A 17,008-nucleotide genomic window follows, 5' to 3' on the forward strand; every position below is an offset into this window, starting at 1 on the left:
ATATAGAAAACTCTAAGGACTCAACCCCAAAACTGCTCGAACTAATCAACAAATTCAGCAAACTAGCAGAATATAAGATTAACATTCAGAAATCAGTCACATTTCTGTATACTAACAATGAAATATTAGAAAAGGAATATAAAAATATAATACCTTTTAAAATTGCACCCAAAAAAAATCAAATACCTGGAAATACACCTGACCAAGGAGGTGAAAGACTTATATGCTGAGAAATATAAAACATTAATCAAGGAAATTAAAGAAGATGTAAAGAAATGGAAAGAAATTCCATACTCCTGGGATGGAAAATTGATATTGTAAAAATGGCCATACTACCCAAAGCAATCTATAGATTCAATGCAATTCCTATCAAATTACCCATGACATTTTTCACAGAACTAGAACAAACAATCCAAATATTTATATGGAACCATAAAAAACCCCAATTGCCAAAGCAATCCTGAGAAACAAAAACCAAGCAGGAGGCATAACTCTCCCTGACTTAAGACAATATTATGAAGCCACAGTCATCAAGACAGTGTGGTATGGGTACCAAAACAGACAGACCAATGGAACAGAATAGAGAACCCAGAAGTGAACCCAGACACCTATGGTCCATTAATTTTCAACTAAGGAGGCAAGAATATAAAATGGGAAAAAGAAAGTCTATTCAAGTGGTTCTTGCAAAACTGGACAGCCTCATGTAAATCAGTGAAACTGGAACACCCCCCTCACACCATGCACAAGAATAAACTCAAAATGGCCTAAAGACTTAAATGTAAGCCAAGACACCATCAAACTCCCAGAAGAAAATACAGGCAAAACATTCTCTGATAGCAGCCTTACAAATGTTTTCTCAGATCAGTCTCCCAAGGCAACAGAAATAAAAGCAAAAATAAACCAGTGGGACTCCTAATCAAAGTGACAAGCTTTTGCACAGCAAAGGAAACCATAAAAAAACCAAAAAGACAACGTACAGAATGGAAGAAAATAGTTTCAAAAGATGCAACTGACAAGGGCTTAATCTCTAAAATATACAAACAACAAATCTCTAAAATACACTTACAACTCAACAGCAAAAGAGCCAACAACCCAGTTGAAAAATGGGCAAAAGACCTGAACAGACATTTCTCCAAAGAAGTTATACAAATGGCCAACAAGCACATGAAAAAATGTTCAACATCCCTGATTATTAGAGAAATGCAAATCAAAACTACCACGAGATACCACCTCACACCGGTCAGAATGGCCGTCATTAATAAGTCCACAAATAACAAATGCTGAAGGCGGTGTGGAGAAAAGGGAACCCCTCTGCACTGTTGGTGGGAATGTAAGCTGGTACAACCACTATGAGAACAGTATCAAAGTACCTTAGAAAATTATATATAGAATTACCATATGACCCAGCAATCCCACCCTTGGGCATATATCGGGACAAAACTTCCTTGAAAAAGACACATGCACCACATGTTCATTGCAGCAATATTCACAATTGCCAAGACATGGAAACAGATGATTGGATTAGGAAGATGGGTGTGTGTGTGTACACAATGGAATACTACTCAGCCATAAAAAACAAAATAATGCCATTTGCAGCAACATGGATGGAACTAGAGACTCTAATCCTGAGGGAAGTCAGTCAGAAAGAGAAAGACAAATACCACGTGATAGCACTGATACCTGGAATCTAATACTTGGCACAAATGGAACCTTTCCACAGAAAAGAAAATCGTGGATATGGAGAACAGATTTGTGGTTGCCAAGGTGGAGAGGGAGGGAGGGGGATGGACTGTCAACTTGGGGTTAGTAGATGCAAACTCTTGCCTTTGGAATGGACAAGCAATGAGGTCTTGTTGTTTAGCACTGGAAACTGTATCTAGTCACTTATGATGGAGCATGATAATGTGAGGGAATAAACTGTATACATATTTGTGTGACTGGGTCACCTTGCTGTACAGTAGAAAATTGATAGACCACTATAAACCAGTTCTAATGGAAAAAATAAAAATCATTATTAAAAAATGTGAAGTATGAATTCAAGTAAATGTATTTTATTTTAAATGAGAACAGAGTAAACATTCAATATGATAAATAATTTTTTAAAAAGCATCTGGCACAGTTTTATAGAGCCTGATGAATTACAGAATACGAGACAGAAGATGAATACTCCTTATTTTTATTTTTCATTGTCTCAGTGTGACTTGCTTAATAGAAAGATTGAATTTCCCACCCTTTATGATGTTCATCAAAAATACTTAGCAGGACAGGGACCAATTTAAAGAAAGCCCAGAGCAGTGTTTCTGTATGTGCGACTGGGGCAGGCTTATACTTTGATGAGCAAGAAGGTAGGTGAATGCTGCTCTCTGTGATGCTTTAGGCTAGTTTAATGTCATGGTTGGCTGCGCTTCTTTCTTTCATTGTCTAGGGTTGCAGTGTAATTCTTTGCTCACTCATCACCCTTCTGGTTCTGCCCTGCCCCCTTGTCTCCACAGATCATTTTGTGTTTCTCTCCGGTTGGTCACACGCTGAGGGATAGAGCTCGGAAGTTCCCAGCCCTAGTTAACTGCACGGCTGTTGACTGGTTCCATGCATGGCCAAGGGAGGCTCTGGTCACAGTCAGCAGGAGGTTCATTGAGGAAACCAGGGGAATTGAGGTATGCCTGACAGTCTCTGACTCTCTCTCTCTCTCTTTTGCACACACACATACCCCCTTTCAGCATGTATGTCCTTACTCATCCACTGACTTAACCAGAAGGCCAGGGTCATTACTTCCTTGAACTATAATAGGGTTGACTGGATATACATCCTTTAAATCCACAACCAAAAACCTTAACAAAAAAGTAGCCACCCATAGCCATGCAGTGCTTGATCTTAGCAAAGTAAGGTAATTCATTGTGATTTTTCTCATTACCGTATTGACAGGTGAAAAAAATCAGCTTTCATAAATCCAGCCATCACTCAGTCAGATAATGTATCTGCTTCTCTGTGTTATGGGTTTATGTTTTATAGATTATGTTTGTCATTTGCTCACGATGAAATTTCCACCTCCTCTTGCATTTTAAAGTGGTTGCGTGAAACCCAGAAATAAAGAACTTCAGGCACTCAGATTCAAAGAGGGAAGGGAATGTCAATATGAGGGTATCATTTAGATGTCCTAGAAATGAAGCTGTGATGTATTGAGTGCTTTCTGATGGGATGGTTTGGAAGGGCGGTGATTGAGGACATTTCCCAGGGAAATTTGTCTTCTGATTTCCACAGAATGACAACGGCACAAGGGGGTCGAAAATAAGTCAGGCAGGAGAAGTGATCCTTAGAGCCAAAAATAAAGTTGGGGGTCTGTAAGGAGTGATGTCTATTTCCAGTTGAAACTTTATTGTGAACAGGGACAACCTGCTGTAGCCTCCCTCACTCCTAAAGGCAAAACTTCTGCTTTTCCAAAGCCATCTTTTAACATTTTTGTTGAAAATTACAAATCTTTTTGGTGGCCAAATGGTTAGAAATCTGGGCATATTTATTTATTATTTGTAATGCCACTATCTTTATTGCATTTTTATATTTACATATATTATATATACATAATATATACTGCTTTATTGCATACAGTTTATTATCTTTCCCCAAAATGTCTATGAATCTAATTATCAAGTTCTGGATTGTTGGGGAAGAACTGTCAGGCAACGTAACATCTAAAAGATGTATATGGGAGTTCCTGTCGTGGCACAGTGGTTAACAAATCCGACTAGGAACCATGAAGTTGCCAGTTCGATCCCTGGCCTCGCTCAGTGGGTTAAGGATCCGGGGTTGCTGTGAGCTGTGGTGTAGGTCGCAGACACGGCTCAGATCAGGCATCGCTGTGGCTCTGGCATAGGCTGGCAGCAACAGTTAGACCCCTAGCCTGGGAACTTCCATATGCCGCGGGTGCAGCCCTAAAAAGACTGACTAAATAAATAAATAAATAAATATGTATACAATAGAGGTTTTATGATACTCAAATATTTCCTCTCTCTTTCTTCTCTCCATTCAGACACTTGAAACATTTCTATTAAAAAAAATGGGAGAAAAAAGAATTCTTCTTTTCACTGTTTCTTCCATACCCAGAAACTTCTTTCTCTTGCCTATCTCTACACTCACCTCAACATTGAATGAACTTACCTGGACCTTGAAAGCAACAGCATCATCAAGTGTTGGCTTGGGACGGGTGGGGGAAATGGTTAGTAATGATAGTGTGTGGTTTTATTTTTGTAAGTGATTTTCCCTTTTCCCCCCTGATCAAAGGCACTGCAAATCACTTCTTACATTTAGGAAAATATATGTCAGTTTGTTCTCCTGAACAGAGTGGTGGATCCTCACAGGAGTGATTGATTTCTGTCTGAAATGCTGTGCTTCCCATTATGTGTCTTCCTCAAGAGTCAAAGGAACCCCATGTAGTGAAGACTAATACTAGGATTAGATAAAGTCTCCCATAATTATTTTATATGTTAAAATCTGGAAAAGAGTTAAATATGACAAATAATAGTCCCAGTGACTAATACACATTTCTTCAGCTATTGCTAGAATTATGTTGGAAATGACTTTGTCTTCTAATCATTACAAGAAGGCTTTCGGAATACCAGTTTACTAGACAGAGAGAGCCAGTATGTTGTCTTGTGGTAGCAAAATTCTGTTTGGATAATGCAGTTCACTTTATCAGGCTGATTGGGTAAGGAAGAGAAACAGACCAGTGTTCTGTGCCTCTTAATATTCATTCCTCAAATGGGAGGAAACCAGAAATTGAGTGTCTGGCACAATGCTTTAAGTCCCTTGCCTCTGCTGCTCTGGTGCAGGCTTCCTCCTGTGAGCTTAGGTGCCTCTTTGCAAACTGCTCCCACTGAAGGAGCTTTGATACGCCAGTGACTATTGACATCTGCTGGATGAGGCAGGACTTGCATCATTTTCAGGCCAAAGAGCTCCTGGCAGGTGCTGAGTGCTATTTGGTGGTATCATGGTGCCTCCTATAGGAGGCTGAGTGTCAAATAGGAATTAAAAAGCACTTCCCCATTTCTATGGAGCTGAATTATGCCTGGAAACAAATGAGCCAGATGATTTCATTCCAGTGCTGTGTGCTTATTTAACTTTCCCACCTTCCTAATTTGTTGCTCAGGAGCAATCATTGTAATTCAGAGGGCACCGTGTCCACGTTCTTCTAAAAATGTGTGGGGCCTTTTCAGAAGAGGTCAAAAACAGCTTTTACAGGTTTTGAATGAGCGCTAATTTGATCACTTTCTTAGTTTTAATTTCCACCATTAAGACTGAGAGTTATCAGCGTAATTTAGGCACTTCTTAATTATTGACCTCATTTGCTGAGTGTAAGGTACTTATACAAGGTGACCCCCCCTTTAGCCACTGAGAAAGGATTCATTAAAGGCAAGCGGTTTTGTGTGTGTTGACATATAATTTTCAATCAGTACCCACTCAGCACCCAGGAGTGTGGGCTGACTGTGTCAAAGTCAATGTTTGAGCTACTTTCCTATTACCTGGTATTGAACTACAGTGACAGCTGACAGAAGGACCAAGATAGTTTGACACTTAAGTATCACTTGAGTGTTTATCTGTAGACTTTGTGTCAACATACACTCCTCAATGGAGCCATGGAAATGGAGATAGAAAGGCAGGGTGTATGGAGGGAGAGGATACCATCTGGCTGTCCTGGGAGTGGGGTTGCAGATGATAATGGGGAGGAGATCTTATTGAGAAGTGTTTGGTCCCAGTTAGGAAAAGTCAAGAAAAAAGACGGGAGAATGGGTGTTAAAAGATAAATAGTGATTTTGGTTTTTCAGGTCAAAATGAATACTAATCGACATACTTAAAAGCAGGTGTTTCTCTTCTGAGGAAAGGAGAAATTATTGAAAGGAAATGCAAAGACGAGCTCTCTGCGGAGTGAGATTTGCTTTGGGAGGAGCATGGGAAAAAAAGATCTGAGCACAGTGGAGGAGCCCACTTTTTCCAGGCATGTAGGCCAACTGGCAAGTGAAAATCTTCCATCCTGTTGCGGTGACACAACTTCAGCATAGTTCCACAACCTCGGTAGCATCAGCTTTTTCCATAAAATGACTTCATTCCACGTGCTGCCACCTCTTCAGTCCAAAACTTGTTGCCAGGTGTGGAAACAGAAGCATGCTGTATTTTACTACTATTTTCCAGACCAATCCTAGAAAATGCCTGCTCCAGGATGAAAATGACTGTACTGCTGTATTCAGAGACTGATCCCTTGACTGGTCTTGGTTCCTTTCAAGATGTTAGGCAAAGCATGAAGTACAGTAAACCACATTTTGTTAATGGGATGCTAGCAGCATGTCTGTTAATGATTTTTAGTGCGTTTCTTTCTTTGACATATAAGGGAGGATTATTCAGTATGAATTTCAAAAGTAGAAAGATAACTTTGTACAGTAGAAATTCTATGAATTTGTGTAAAATAATCCTCTTTCTGAGGAATCCTGAAGTCATTATAAATGATCAAGACAAAAACAAATGCTACTTAATTTGTATTGAATCTGCCTAAACCTCATGGCAGCTTAAGTCTATATTCAAACAGGTGAGCAAAGGCCCAGGTGGTGGAGAATACACTCCCCATTCTTTAGCCCTCTTTCTCCCTTATACATGCACACTCATAAACATTTCTTGTACTGTGCATGTTAATTCAATCTAGAATAGAATCGCAAAAAAGGAGTAGAATGTTGCTTTCCAGGGTTTTTGCAGTTATGAAAATGGCAAAACCCTTAGAAAGTAGGGTCTAGTTGTTATAGCTCCCCAGGAACTTGAACGTGCCATTGACTTGAAAGTTTGGCTATATCAGATGGAGGCTTCCCTCCCTCCTAGTTGAGGCTGTGTGGCTTTCCTCTAGTGCTGGCCTCACCAGAACCCCCTGCTTGTGCTAGGAGAGAATAGCTAGGTTCCATCTTACCTCCTCATGCTCTTAGTCCTCCCTTGCTGCTTTGTGTTTTTGTTTTTTTTAATTTTATAATGGTCTTTATTTTTCCATTATAGCTGGTTTAAAGTGTTTTTTGTCAATTTTCTACTGTACAGCAAGGTGACCCAGTCACACATATATACATTCTTTTTTCTCACATTATCATGATCCATCTTAAGTGACTAGATATAGTTCCCTGTACTATACTGCACGATCTCATTGCTTATCTACTCCAAAGGCAGTAGTTTGCATCTGTTAACCCCAAATTCCAAGTCCATCCCACTCCCTTCCCCTCCCCCTTGGCAACCACAGGTCTGTTCTCCATGTCCATGATTTTGGTGTTTTGTTTTGTTTTGTTGCTTTTTAGGGCGGAACCTGCAGCATATGGAGGTTCCCAGGCTAGGGGTCAAATCAGAGCTACAGCTGCTGGCCACAGCCACAGCCACATCAGATCCCAGCCACATCTGCGACCTATACCACAGCTCATGGCAAAGCCAGATCCTTAACCCATTGAGCAAGGCAAGGGATCAAACCCACAACCTCATGGTTCCTAGTCAGATTTGTTTCCACTGTGCCACAATGGGAAGTCCCATGATTTTTTTTAAATGCTCAGTCAGTAAACCATTGAAGGCTACCTCTTTCAAGGCCTGGAAGCTTATCTGGAAGATTGCTAGCTTATGCTGGGCTTACGCTTGCCTTTGACTCAGGCTTGGTCTCTGAACTTGAAGACAAAAATAAAAAAACATGAGCAAACTAACAATAAAATGCCTTCATCAAAGTAACAAACAAAACCACAAAACCAGCATGTCATTTAGAAAACTACTTGGCTCTGCAGTTAACACTCACGGCTGCTCTGTCTGGTAGTAGTAATCTTCCCGGGCTACTGTTGTACTGTTGCCATCACCAAAAGCAGAGTTGGGAGTTCCCATAGTGGCCCAGCAGAAATGAATCTGACTGCTATCCATGAGGATGTAGGTTCGATCCCTGGCCTTGCTCAGTGGGTTAAAGGATCCAGCATTGCCATGAGCTGTGGTGTAGATGGCAGACATGACTTGGATCCTGCATTGCTTGTGTGGCCCTCAAAAGACAAAAAATAATAATAATAATAAAAGAGCAAGTACCCTTGCCCTGCACTTGAATCGTTTACCACCTCTCATCACCAATCTAGTAAGCAGGGGCCACTGGTTTCCCTGTTGTTCAGGTGAGAGGCTGGTGGCCATAAGCACAAGCTTCCTCAGCAGACAGGGGGCCCATCAGCACTCTTGTGCCTGAGCCCAAATTCTTACATCCTGCTCTGGACTGTGGCACAGATGCTTGCCTCTTCCAAAAGAGGAATAAGAGGAAAGGAAGGAAAGAAACAGTAAAAAAGAGTGAAGAAAGCTTAGCCTTAGATTTTTGTGGGCAGGAGGACGTATAGGGGATGCAAAACATTGTCCAACTTGACAGAAGTGAAATCTATCCCAGGGCTTAGGATTCAAACCTGTTTCCCTGGCCGCCTCCACAGTCTTTTCCTGGGAGTCTGTCAGACCAGCAGGAGCTTAGGAGAAGAGCTTAAATGTAATACTGCCATTTTGTATGTTATTAAATTTTCACTACTCAATAAACCAGCCCTTACAACCACAGTCTCTAACAGATTCCCTTCTTTGACCAGTCCCAAAAGGAGTTAAAAAGTACAAACAATAGATCTGACATTATTGAAAATTACTGTAGGTATTAAATATGTACAGTTTTTATATATAGACTTCAGTAAAGCTCTAAAAATTAATGTGGAACGAATTTCTGAGAAAAACTTTCAAGATGGACACTAGGAGTATGACATGTTACAAAATGAGCGAAGTTAAATTTGAAAGGAGATCTAGTTTCTTTTTTTTCCACTGGCCCCTTGGCCCCCTCCTAATTCCCTGCCTTGCATACAATACTCCTGAAATACTGACTTTAAAAGTGCAGACATAACAGCCGTCTGTGCTGGGCTTGGGAAGATGTAAAATCCTATATCACACTTAAAATGTTTGATTTGGTTCTGGCTCCAACTATTGGTTTCCAATCAAATTTTGCTGTCATTTTGGACAATAGGAACATGCTGGAATTTGCTATAAGGTTCAGGTGGCTGGGGGACTTGGTGTGTTAGCAACGGCCACCGCCCAGGAACCATCACACCAAGTAGGGGAGATTTGTTTGTGTTTCTGTGTTTACAGTGAGCCAGCCAGGACAGCAGACATTAAACACGTTTTCTTAATGTGAGGAAAAGCCATTTCTCCCTTGCATTTGCTTATGCCTCAGATACAGCATTGTTTTCCAAAGCATCTTAGTAGGGAAACCTTGGATTTATAACCAGCGGATGCTGGCACTTAGCTTATTTTTATTTTTGCCTTCACCGTGATTGGCTGCGAAATGACTACAAATGGGATCGACTGGTTTGCATCAAGGGGCCAAGTGTAGCAGGAATGGTGTTTTTCACTCCTGGCTCTAAAAGTGAAAAATCCAGCATCGCCTCGCCATCAGTGCAGCCTCTCCAGCACCAACAGCCGGCTCCTGCCGGCTCCCCCCACCCCTCAAAAGAAAACTGGAGATAAATGAATGGCAGAATAAATAATTTATGCTAATGAAATTACTGCAATTAGTAGTTCTACAATGACCCTTTTAAAAGCCACAGCTGTTAATGTCAGGAAGTGCTGTCACTACTGACCTTATCATAAGAGAAAGTGACAAATTGAGAATGCAGGGAAGACCAGTCATCAAAGAGGTCTGTTCTGGAACGATTAGAGTTTTCTGAAAAACAGTGTGAATTACAACCAGCTGCTCCCTGGCTCTGCAAGTCTCCCATGCTGTGCCATTTTGTTAAGCCCGATAACAATAGTTATTTTGCCCCATTGAGACAAGTTGTCTCGGGCCACTTCCAGCTCTACCGGAAACCACTTCTTCCATCACAGATTTACAAATGAAACTGTTGTTAAAGAAAGCTTTTCAGGGCAGCAGAGGAGCCTCGTCCTAAGGATCATGGTTGGGCAGAAGCCAGGGTTTACTTTTTTTTTTTTTCCCCTTTCCTGTAAGAAGGTTGCACTTGGCTGGGGATGTGTTTATATTTTAGAAAGATATGTGCTGGCTTTTAGTCACGTTAAAACAAGACAGGACAGGAGTGTATTTCTGCCCATATTTATATTGCATCCAAGTTCTTTTAAAAATAAAATCCCCAAGGAGGTACGATTTAGATGGTGTTCCTTCCTTATAAATTTATATTCTGAATGCACTATTTGAAAATCTACATATGTCTCAGAGCTAGTAGAAACAAAGGATATTCAGGATTTGTATCATTCTCTATTTAACTATTGCTTTAAAAACATTTTAGTTACCAGCAAGATGGATGTTTGATCGGCAGAACAATCCAGCATGTACAGATTTTAAACCCACTCAGGCATTTTTCATGAGGTTGGAAAGCGGAGTGTTCAGACGTTGCTTAGGAGCCGTTGTCCTTCTGCAGCAAGAACTGGCCTGCCTGCCTGCCTGCCTGCCTGTCCTCGCCCCCACCCCCCCACCCCCGGTTGTGATATTAATGGTGCTGGTTTGAAACGTTTAACTGCATCACCGGCCACTTGTGCGCAATTTTCCCAAAGATGTCTGAGCGTTATTGACAACACTTTGGTAAATTATGTGTGACTTTCCTAAGAGTTGGTGTAGCTCATTTAATTCATATTAATTGATTTTTAGGCTTCCCTTGATTAATTGAACCTGGTTCATCTTGTACAGAATGCAATAAATAATCATTAAAATGAGGGAGATGTGACTCCACAAATTAAAAAGTTAACTACTTCAGAAGTCATAGAGGACAAAGTGGAAAGACTGTCTAGTTGGAGTGGGGGACGGTTCTCCAGTATAGCTTCAAAGGAGAGGGGCTCATTTTTTGTTTGTTTCTCTAAATGAGAATAGGAATAATCATATTTTCTCCCAGGAGCAGTGATTTTTACACCTTATCATCCAGTTTGTGTCTACATGGGTTCTTAGGAAACTATGTGATTCCTCTGTTTCAACTTTTTTTTTCCCCAGTGGCCACAGGCTTGTTTGTTTCCTTTAGCTAAAGTTTAGCTTGAAAGGGACACCAGAAACATTTCTTGTCTCAACCTCTCCATTTTCTCTTTCACACATTTGATAAAAAGCAAGTTGTGAAAAGCCAAGCTTATGTTGCATGTTGACTTTTGGGTTTGGTATGTGGAGCACATACAAATCCTTTGCCCTACTCGGCAAGAGGTGGTTACTAAGCTGAATGCCTTCTTGTCACCTGTCTAATCCTGTGGGTAGCTCTTCAAGACCGAGTAAGTTTTCCCAGATCGACTGGAATTGGTTCTGGCTTTTAGAAAAATAAACAACTGTATAGCTTTGCTGATGTTCCTTTTTTTTTTTTTTTAATTGTGCGTTTGTTTTAACTTGAGAGAATTTCATATGACTTGACATGTGTGTGTTTTCAGCCCCTGGACAAAGATTCTATTAGCCTTTTCATGGCACACGTTCACACTAGCGTAAATGAAATGAGTACCAGGTTTTACCAGAATGAGGGAAGACACAACTATACCACCCCAAAGAGTTTCTTGGAACAAATATCGCTGTTTAAGAACCTGTTGAAAAAGAAACAAAAAGAGGTGTCCCAGAAGAAAGAGCACTTGGTGAATGGCATCCAGAAGCTAAAAACCACAGCCTCTCAGGTATGACCAGAGTTTGTTCTTGCTGAGTGAAATCTATGCTCTTACAATTAAAAATACATTTACTGTTGAAGCAGCATTTCAACCTGTTGGTATAAGATGTTTAGTGCTAAAATTTACAGTTTAATGACACAAAGAACACACTCTTTCTGCTTTCCTAAGCTTGGAAAGGGATTGGTCCATTGCTCCGTCATGGTTGGTAGGGGGAGAGCCCTCCTCTTGTTGGCCTGACCCCATGCAGGGCAGGGTAGGGATGGTGAATAGAGCCTGCACGGTTGGGTCCCTTCTCATCTCCTGTTGCTCTGGGCATCCGGTCAGGAATTTAGACATAGGACAGTGGAAGGAGGATCCACTTTGGTCTCAGGTTCTTAACCCCCAATGAAAGCATCATTTCCTGGCCAATAGTGTAATAAGGGTTGTTGTGATTAGGATCCCTGAGTATAGCAGTTTTCTCTGATTTTGGTGTCTTGGTGTCTGATCTGCTCCCTTTAGCCACTGTCTCTTTTAGCTTAAAGTATCCAGTGTTGCCTTGGTCCTCAGCCAGAAGATCTCCACTACCTTGAAGGACAGTACCTCTAACCTCCCTGAGTAAATCAGGGGAGAATTAGCATAGGCTGATAATCGTGTGTGGGTCTGCACACATATCATCTAATTTCATTGTGAAAATCCAAACAAGTTTATGAAGCAGCAGTCGCTACTGTAATTTTCTGTATGAAGCTTAAAAGAGTCGAGGGCCACCGAGCCCATGAACCTGGTGTTTGAGCCTTGATCTGTGCAAAGGCCATGTCAGACCCATGATTCCAGGCTTCTTCCCTGGGGCTGGTAAAAGAAATTAGCATGAGAGAAGATGAAGACTTGGGAGAATGGCCTGGCTCTAGAACTAGAACTAGAACAAAAAACACTTCTCACCAGTGGTCACCCCAAGGCCAGAAACTCTGGTGGGCTTTTCAGAGTATGGTGTCAGGTTATACGCCCACATGCTTTCTTGAGACTGAGCCAGTTTTCCCCCAAGAGTGTTGGGTGGCCCATCCGTGCCCAGGCTGGAGGTAAGGCAGAACCTGATTGGCGCCTTTCACCGTGAAGGACTCTCTAGCCATGTCCTTCAAGCATTCTGAAGGCCAAAGCACCCACTTTGCTTCATACATCAAGGATGGCTCAAATGCAAAAAATAGTTGCTTGAAACCCCCCCAAAATATGTCCTTCTTTGTGTAGCTTTTGCTCTCTTTTCAAACAAGTATTTCCTTGCCCTTCCTTTTTATGTACTTCTTTTTCTGTGTGTGTGTGTGTGTGTGTGTGTGCGTCTGTGTGTCTTTTTGCCACTTCTTGGGCTGCTCTCGCGGCATATGGAGGTTCCCAGGCGACGGGTCAAATCGGAGCTGTAGCCGCCGGCCTACGCCACAGCCACAGCAACGCAGGATCTGAGCCACATCTGCGACCTGCACCACAGCTCACGGCAACATCGGATCCTTAACCCACTGAGCAAGGGCAGGGATCGAACCCGCAACCTCATGGTTCCTAGTCAGATTCATTAACCACTGAGCCACAATGGGAACTCCCTTTTTATGTACATTTTATCTTACTCTTTTATTTGTCTTCCCTCCCCCAACTCTCCAATTCCATCTCCCTTGAGTCCAGACCCCTTTCCCTAGTAAAGACTTTCCCAGGAGTCCTAGTAAGCTTAAGGTGAAGGAGATCTGCATCCCAGAGCATTTCTGTCCCTTTGAATGACAACCCAAACTGAGCCTCTTGACTTTGACCCAGGAAATGACAGCGTTGGCTACACCAGACTGTCAGTACCCATGAGGCCTCTGCCACACTTAAGGGTTTTCATCCCAGATAACAGAGATGAAAGCACTGGGGAGCAATATCTTGGTTCATTCCAGTAATGGCAGCATCTCAGTCATGGAGGAAAAAGGAAGAGAGTCCAGTTTCCTAACAAGCCTCTCGGTTGTGTGTTGGTGAGTTGGGGGGTCAGGGAGAGGAAGAAAGAAAGGGACTGGTGATTCGTGGTGTCTGCCAAGCTGGCAGCTGTTTTGGGGTCTCATTCCCCCTCGACTAGAGACAGCAGGTAGAAAGTCTAAGAAGATATCCAGAGTGCTGATGGAAGGACTACTGATGATTTTCTTTCCCTGGGGGTTTGTGTATGTCATGCTCTAAATAATAACAGAAGAGTGTTGGAATATTTAATAGCACCTGAGGAGTTTTTAAAATCAGTTTACTGTGAAGAGGAGGCATGGTTCTCTAGGTGGACAACCAGAAGGCCTGATGCTGCAAGATCAGGTTGCGTGCAGAGTGAGGCACCTTCACCTCAGAGCATGCGCCCCTTAAGCAGCCGCTGCCGGCTGCAGTATGTCCAGACCTGAGTTCCATCCATGGATCGAAACAAAGCTGTGAACATTTTTTATGGCCACGTGTCCTCTCTGGAGATCGAACATGGGTCATAACACACAGCCCTAGTGACTTCTCTTTATCAATAAGGCCTCACATCCAGGGCTTGCGTCACTTTGGATATTTCAGGCTGAACAGCTTCCTGAGAAACTGATATCGGGGTCTGAAATAAGATTCCTCTTGTCTCTTGGGTGATGCTTTTGATCCTGGCCTAACATATGACTAGCTCCAGATGGCAACAAAACAGAGAGAGTCACTGTGCACTGTGACCCTGAGCTGGAAGAGAGGCTAAACAATCAGTCTTAGCTTAAAGTCTAATAGTACAGGTAGCAGTCACAGTAGTGACCAGACCTTTTAAGGTAGAGTGTAAATAAGTCATGTTGAGGTGGTGGTTACAGGAGTCTTTGGGTGTAGGCATGGAGTTTTGATCCACTAGATGAAACCACTGAGTTTTTTGTTTTGTTTTGTTTTGTTTTTGTCTTTTTCTAGGCCCGTACCCATGGCATATGGAGGTTCCCAGGCTAGGGGTCTAATTGGTGCTGTAGCCGCCAGCCTATGACAGAGCCACAGCAACACGGGATCCGAGCCTTGTCTGCGACCTACACCACAGCTCCTGGCAACGCCAGTTCCTTAACCCACTGAGCGAGGCCAGGGATTGAACCCGCAACCTCATGGTTCCTAGTTGGATTCGTTAACCACTGAGCCATGACAGGAACTCCTGAAATGTTTTTAGCAATGGAGTAAAAAAAAAAAATGGTTATGATTGTTCTTTGGTTCTAGGTTTATACCACACAGGAACGGAAAAACAGGGGACATGAGTGACACGTGCTCAGGTGACATAGGCTCAGATGGGGCCTGTGCAGATCCCTGACAGCACAGACCAAGTTGAGCAGATACCTGCCTGGTTGGTGCTGACATAAATTGGTGACATTTTCCACAAAACTCTAGGACGACATTATTCTGTATATTCCTGTGTAAAAAAAAATAAATAAAAAGAAAAAAGAAAAAAAATAGTATTGCATTTTTGCATATGGAATTAAAGTCACATCAGGGTAGAATCAGATGCAAGGTAGAAACTACCAGACATCTCTCAATTCACTTAAAAAAATAAGCTGCTTCTGTTGTTTGCTCTTATTGCCACAAGTTACTTCCAAGTCGGGATTTTTCCATTAGGTGGGAGCTCTGAAGGCCAGACTTGCCTCTCAAGAAGCCGAGTTACAGCTGAGAAATCAGGATGCTGAAGCTCTCATCGCAAAGATTGGGCTGCAGACGGAGAAAGTGAGCCGGGAAAAGGCCATCGCCGATGCCGAGGAGCGAAAGGTCAGGCTAATTCCACCATTTAGAGTGCGGGGCTATATTTAGCACAAAATAAACCTTTGTAGGTGAACAATTTTGAACAACTTCCTCTCCAGGGAGCATAAAATCTAAAGAATGATTATAGTTACACATGTAACAGCATTTCACACCATGATTACCACTTGACCTTTCTTTACATTATGCATTTTCCCAACCTTTTAGCTCTTTTAATGATATGAAGGAACAATAACTACTGAGCTCATTCAAGCGTATAATGGATGTGGATCTTGAACATCAGGCCTATTTGTAATACAGTAAAGGTCACGAAGTCACCTCAGAGGTTTCTAAAGGTTTTCAGTTTTTAGGCAAATTGAACAACTCAATTGTTAACAAAGCCCATTCCGTCACTTGGCAAGATGGTTTTCAGATTTTGCATTTTCATAATACAACTTGAGTTGATTATTATATCCTAAGCTAAATTTGTTCTTTTTGAGTCAGTGGAGGCCCTGGCATTCTGTATTATGTTTTATTGTTGGAAACAATTACTTTTAAGATTATATAGATTCTGGTTTCCCTTGCACTTGGGTTTCCAGTAATTCTGAAATAAATATAACTTATTTTGTCATCTTCTTTTACTAAAACTTTAGCTACAAGTAGGAGGTATTTTATTTTTGTGCATATTTCTTCCCCAAGGAAGTATCACAGTGATTTACTAAGTATTTGTTTTAGAATCAAATGAATGTCTATGTGCAAGGTAAGTTCTCTTATTTTAGCCAAAATATTATAATCAGGGCTTAGTTAATTTAAAAAATTGTAAATTATGAACCCTCACATAGCCAGTGAATCAGTAACCATTATGCTGTTGTCCTTGCATTAATGATATCAGAAAATATTTGAGTTTTTCATGGACAGTTGAGGTTTTTCTTTTGTTCTAGTGTGTATTGAGCATGTTGGCCTTTAGCTTGTACAACTAAAGACTTGAAAAATACACTGAAAATCAGGAGTTCCCTTTGTGGCTCAGTGGTAACAAACCCTAGGTGTATCCACAGAGTTGCAGGTTCAATCCCTGGCCTTGCTCAATGGGTTAAGGATCCAGGGTTGCCATGAGTTGTGGTGTAGGTTGCAGATGCATCTCAGATCCCATGTTGCTGTGGCTGTGGCACAGAGCCTGCAGCTATAGCTCCAATTCAACCCCTAGCCTGAGAACTTCCATGTGCCACAGGTGCAGCCCTAAAAAGACCAAAAAAAAAAAAAAAAATGACCAAATATACATATATTGAAAATCAAAAAGCTGAATAAAGAATTTAAAAAACAACTTAGTTTTGAAGTTAAAGATAAGGTACATTTGTATGGCCTATAGGCATATAATTCCTAATTCTGGCAATAAATGTTTCCATTGGGTTTTAGATAAGTGGAAGATATCCTTAAATAATATTTTTATATTAAACGATCAGGTATCACACATGGTGTATTTATCATAAGCTAATTTTCCACCCAGGTGATGTTTTACAGTCATTATACAAATATGTGATGTTCTAATTATTACTATATCATAACCCACCCCTACAGAACTTAAAATATAACAAGGACTCTGAAGGTCCTTTCACATTTTTGTGTGTGAATTTCTAAGGGAAATTGATTCTCACAAAGGGGGGGGATGTTTTAGCAAATTAGAACTCATCTGATA

General features: G+C 41.4%; 1 protein-coding gene across 1 annotated transcript in view; it reads left to right on the forward strand.

Moving 5' to 3' along the window:
- The window catches only part of DNAH11 (dynein axonemal heavy chain 11), a 340,086-nt gene that overhangs the window by 213,460 nt on the left and 109,618 nt on the right, over positions 1–17,008 (forward strand). The window contains exons 55-57 of the mRNA XM_021063429.2: positions 2,493–2,654; positions 11,407–11,640; positions 15,199–15,345. Of these exons, the coding sequence (XP_020919088.2) occupies positions 2,493–2,654; positions 11,407–11,640; positions 15,199–15,345 (543 nt within the window). The remainder of the gene's footprint in view (positions 1–2,492; positions 2,655–11,406; positions 11,641–15,198; positions 15,346–17,008) is intronic.

This window comes from Sus scrofa, chromosome 9 (genome assembly GCF_054392235.1).
Source record: "Sus scrofa isolate SSC_HxYL_T2T_F1_AM1 chromosome 9, Sscrofa_HxYL_maternal_Yorkshire_Landrace_v2.0, whole genome shotgun sequence".
NCBI classification, from domain to species: domain Eukaryota; kingdom Metazoa; phylum Chordata; class Mammalia; order Artiodactyla; family Suidae; genus Sus; species Sus scrofa.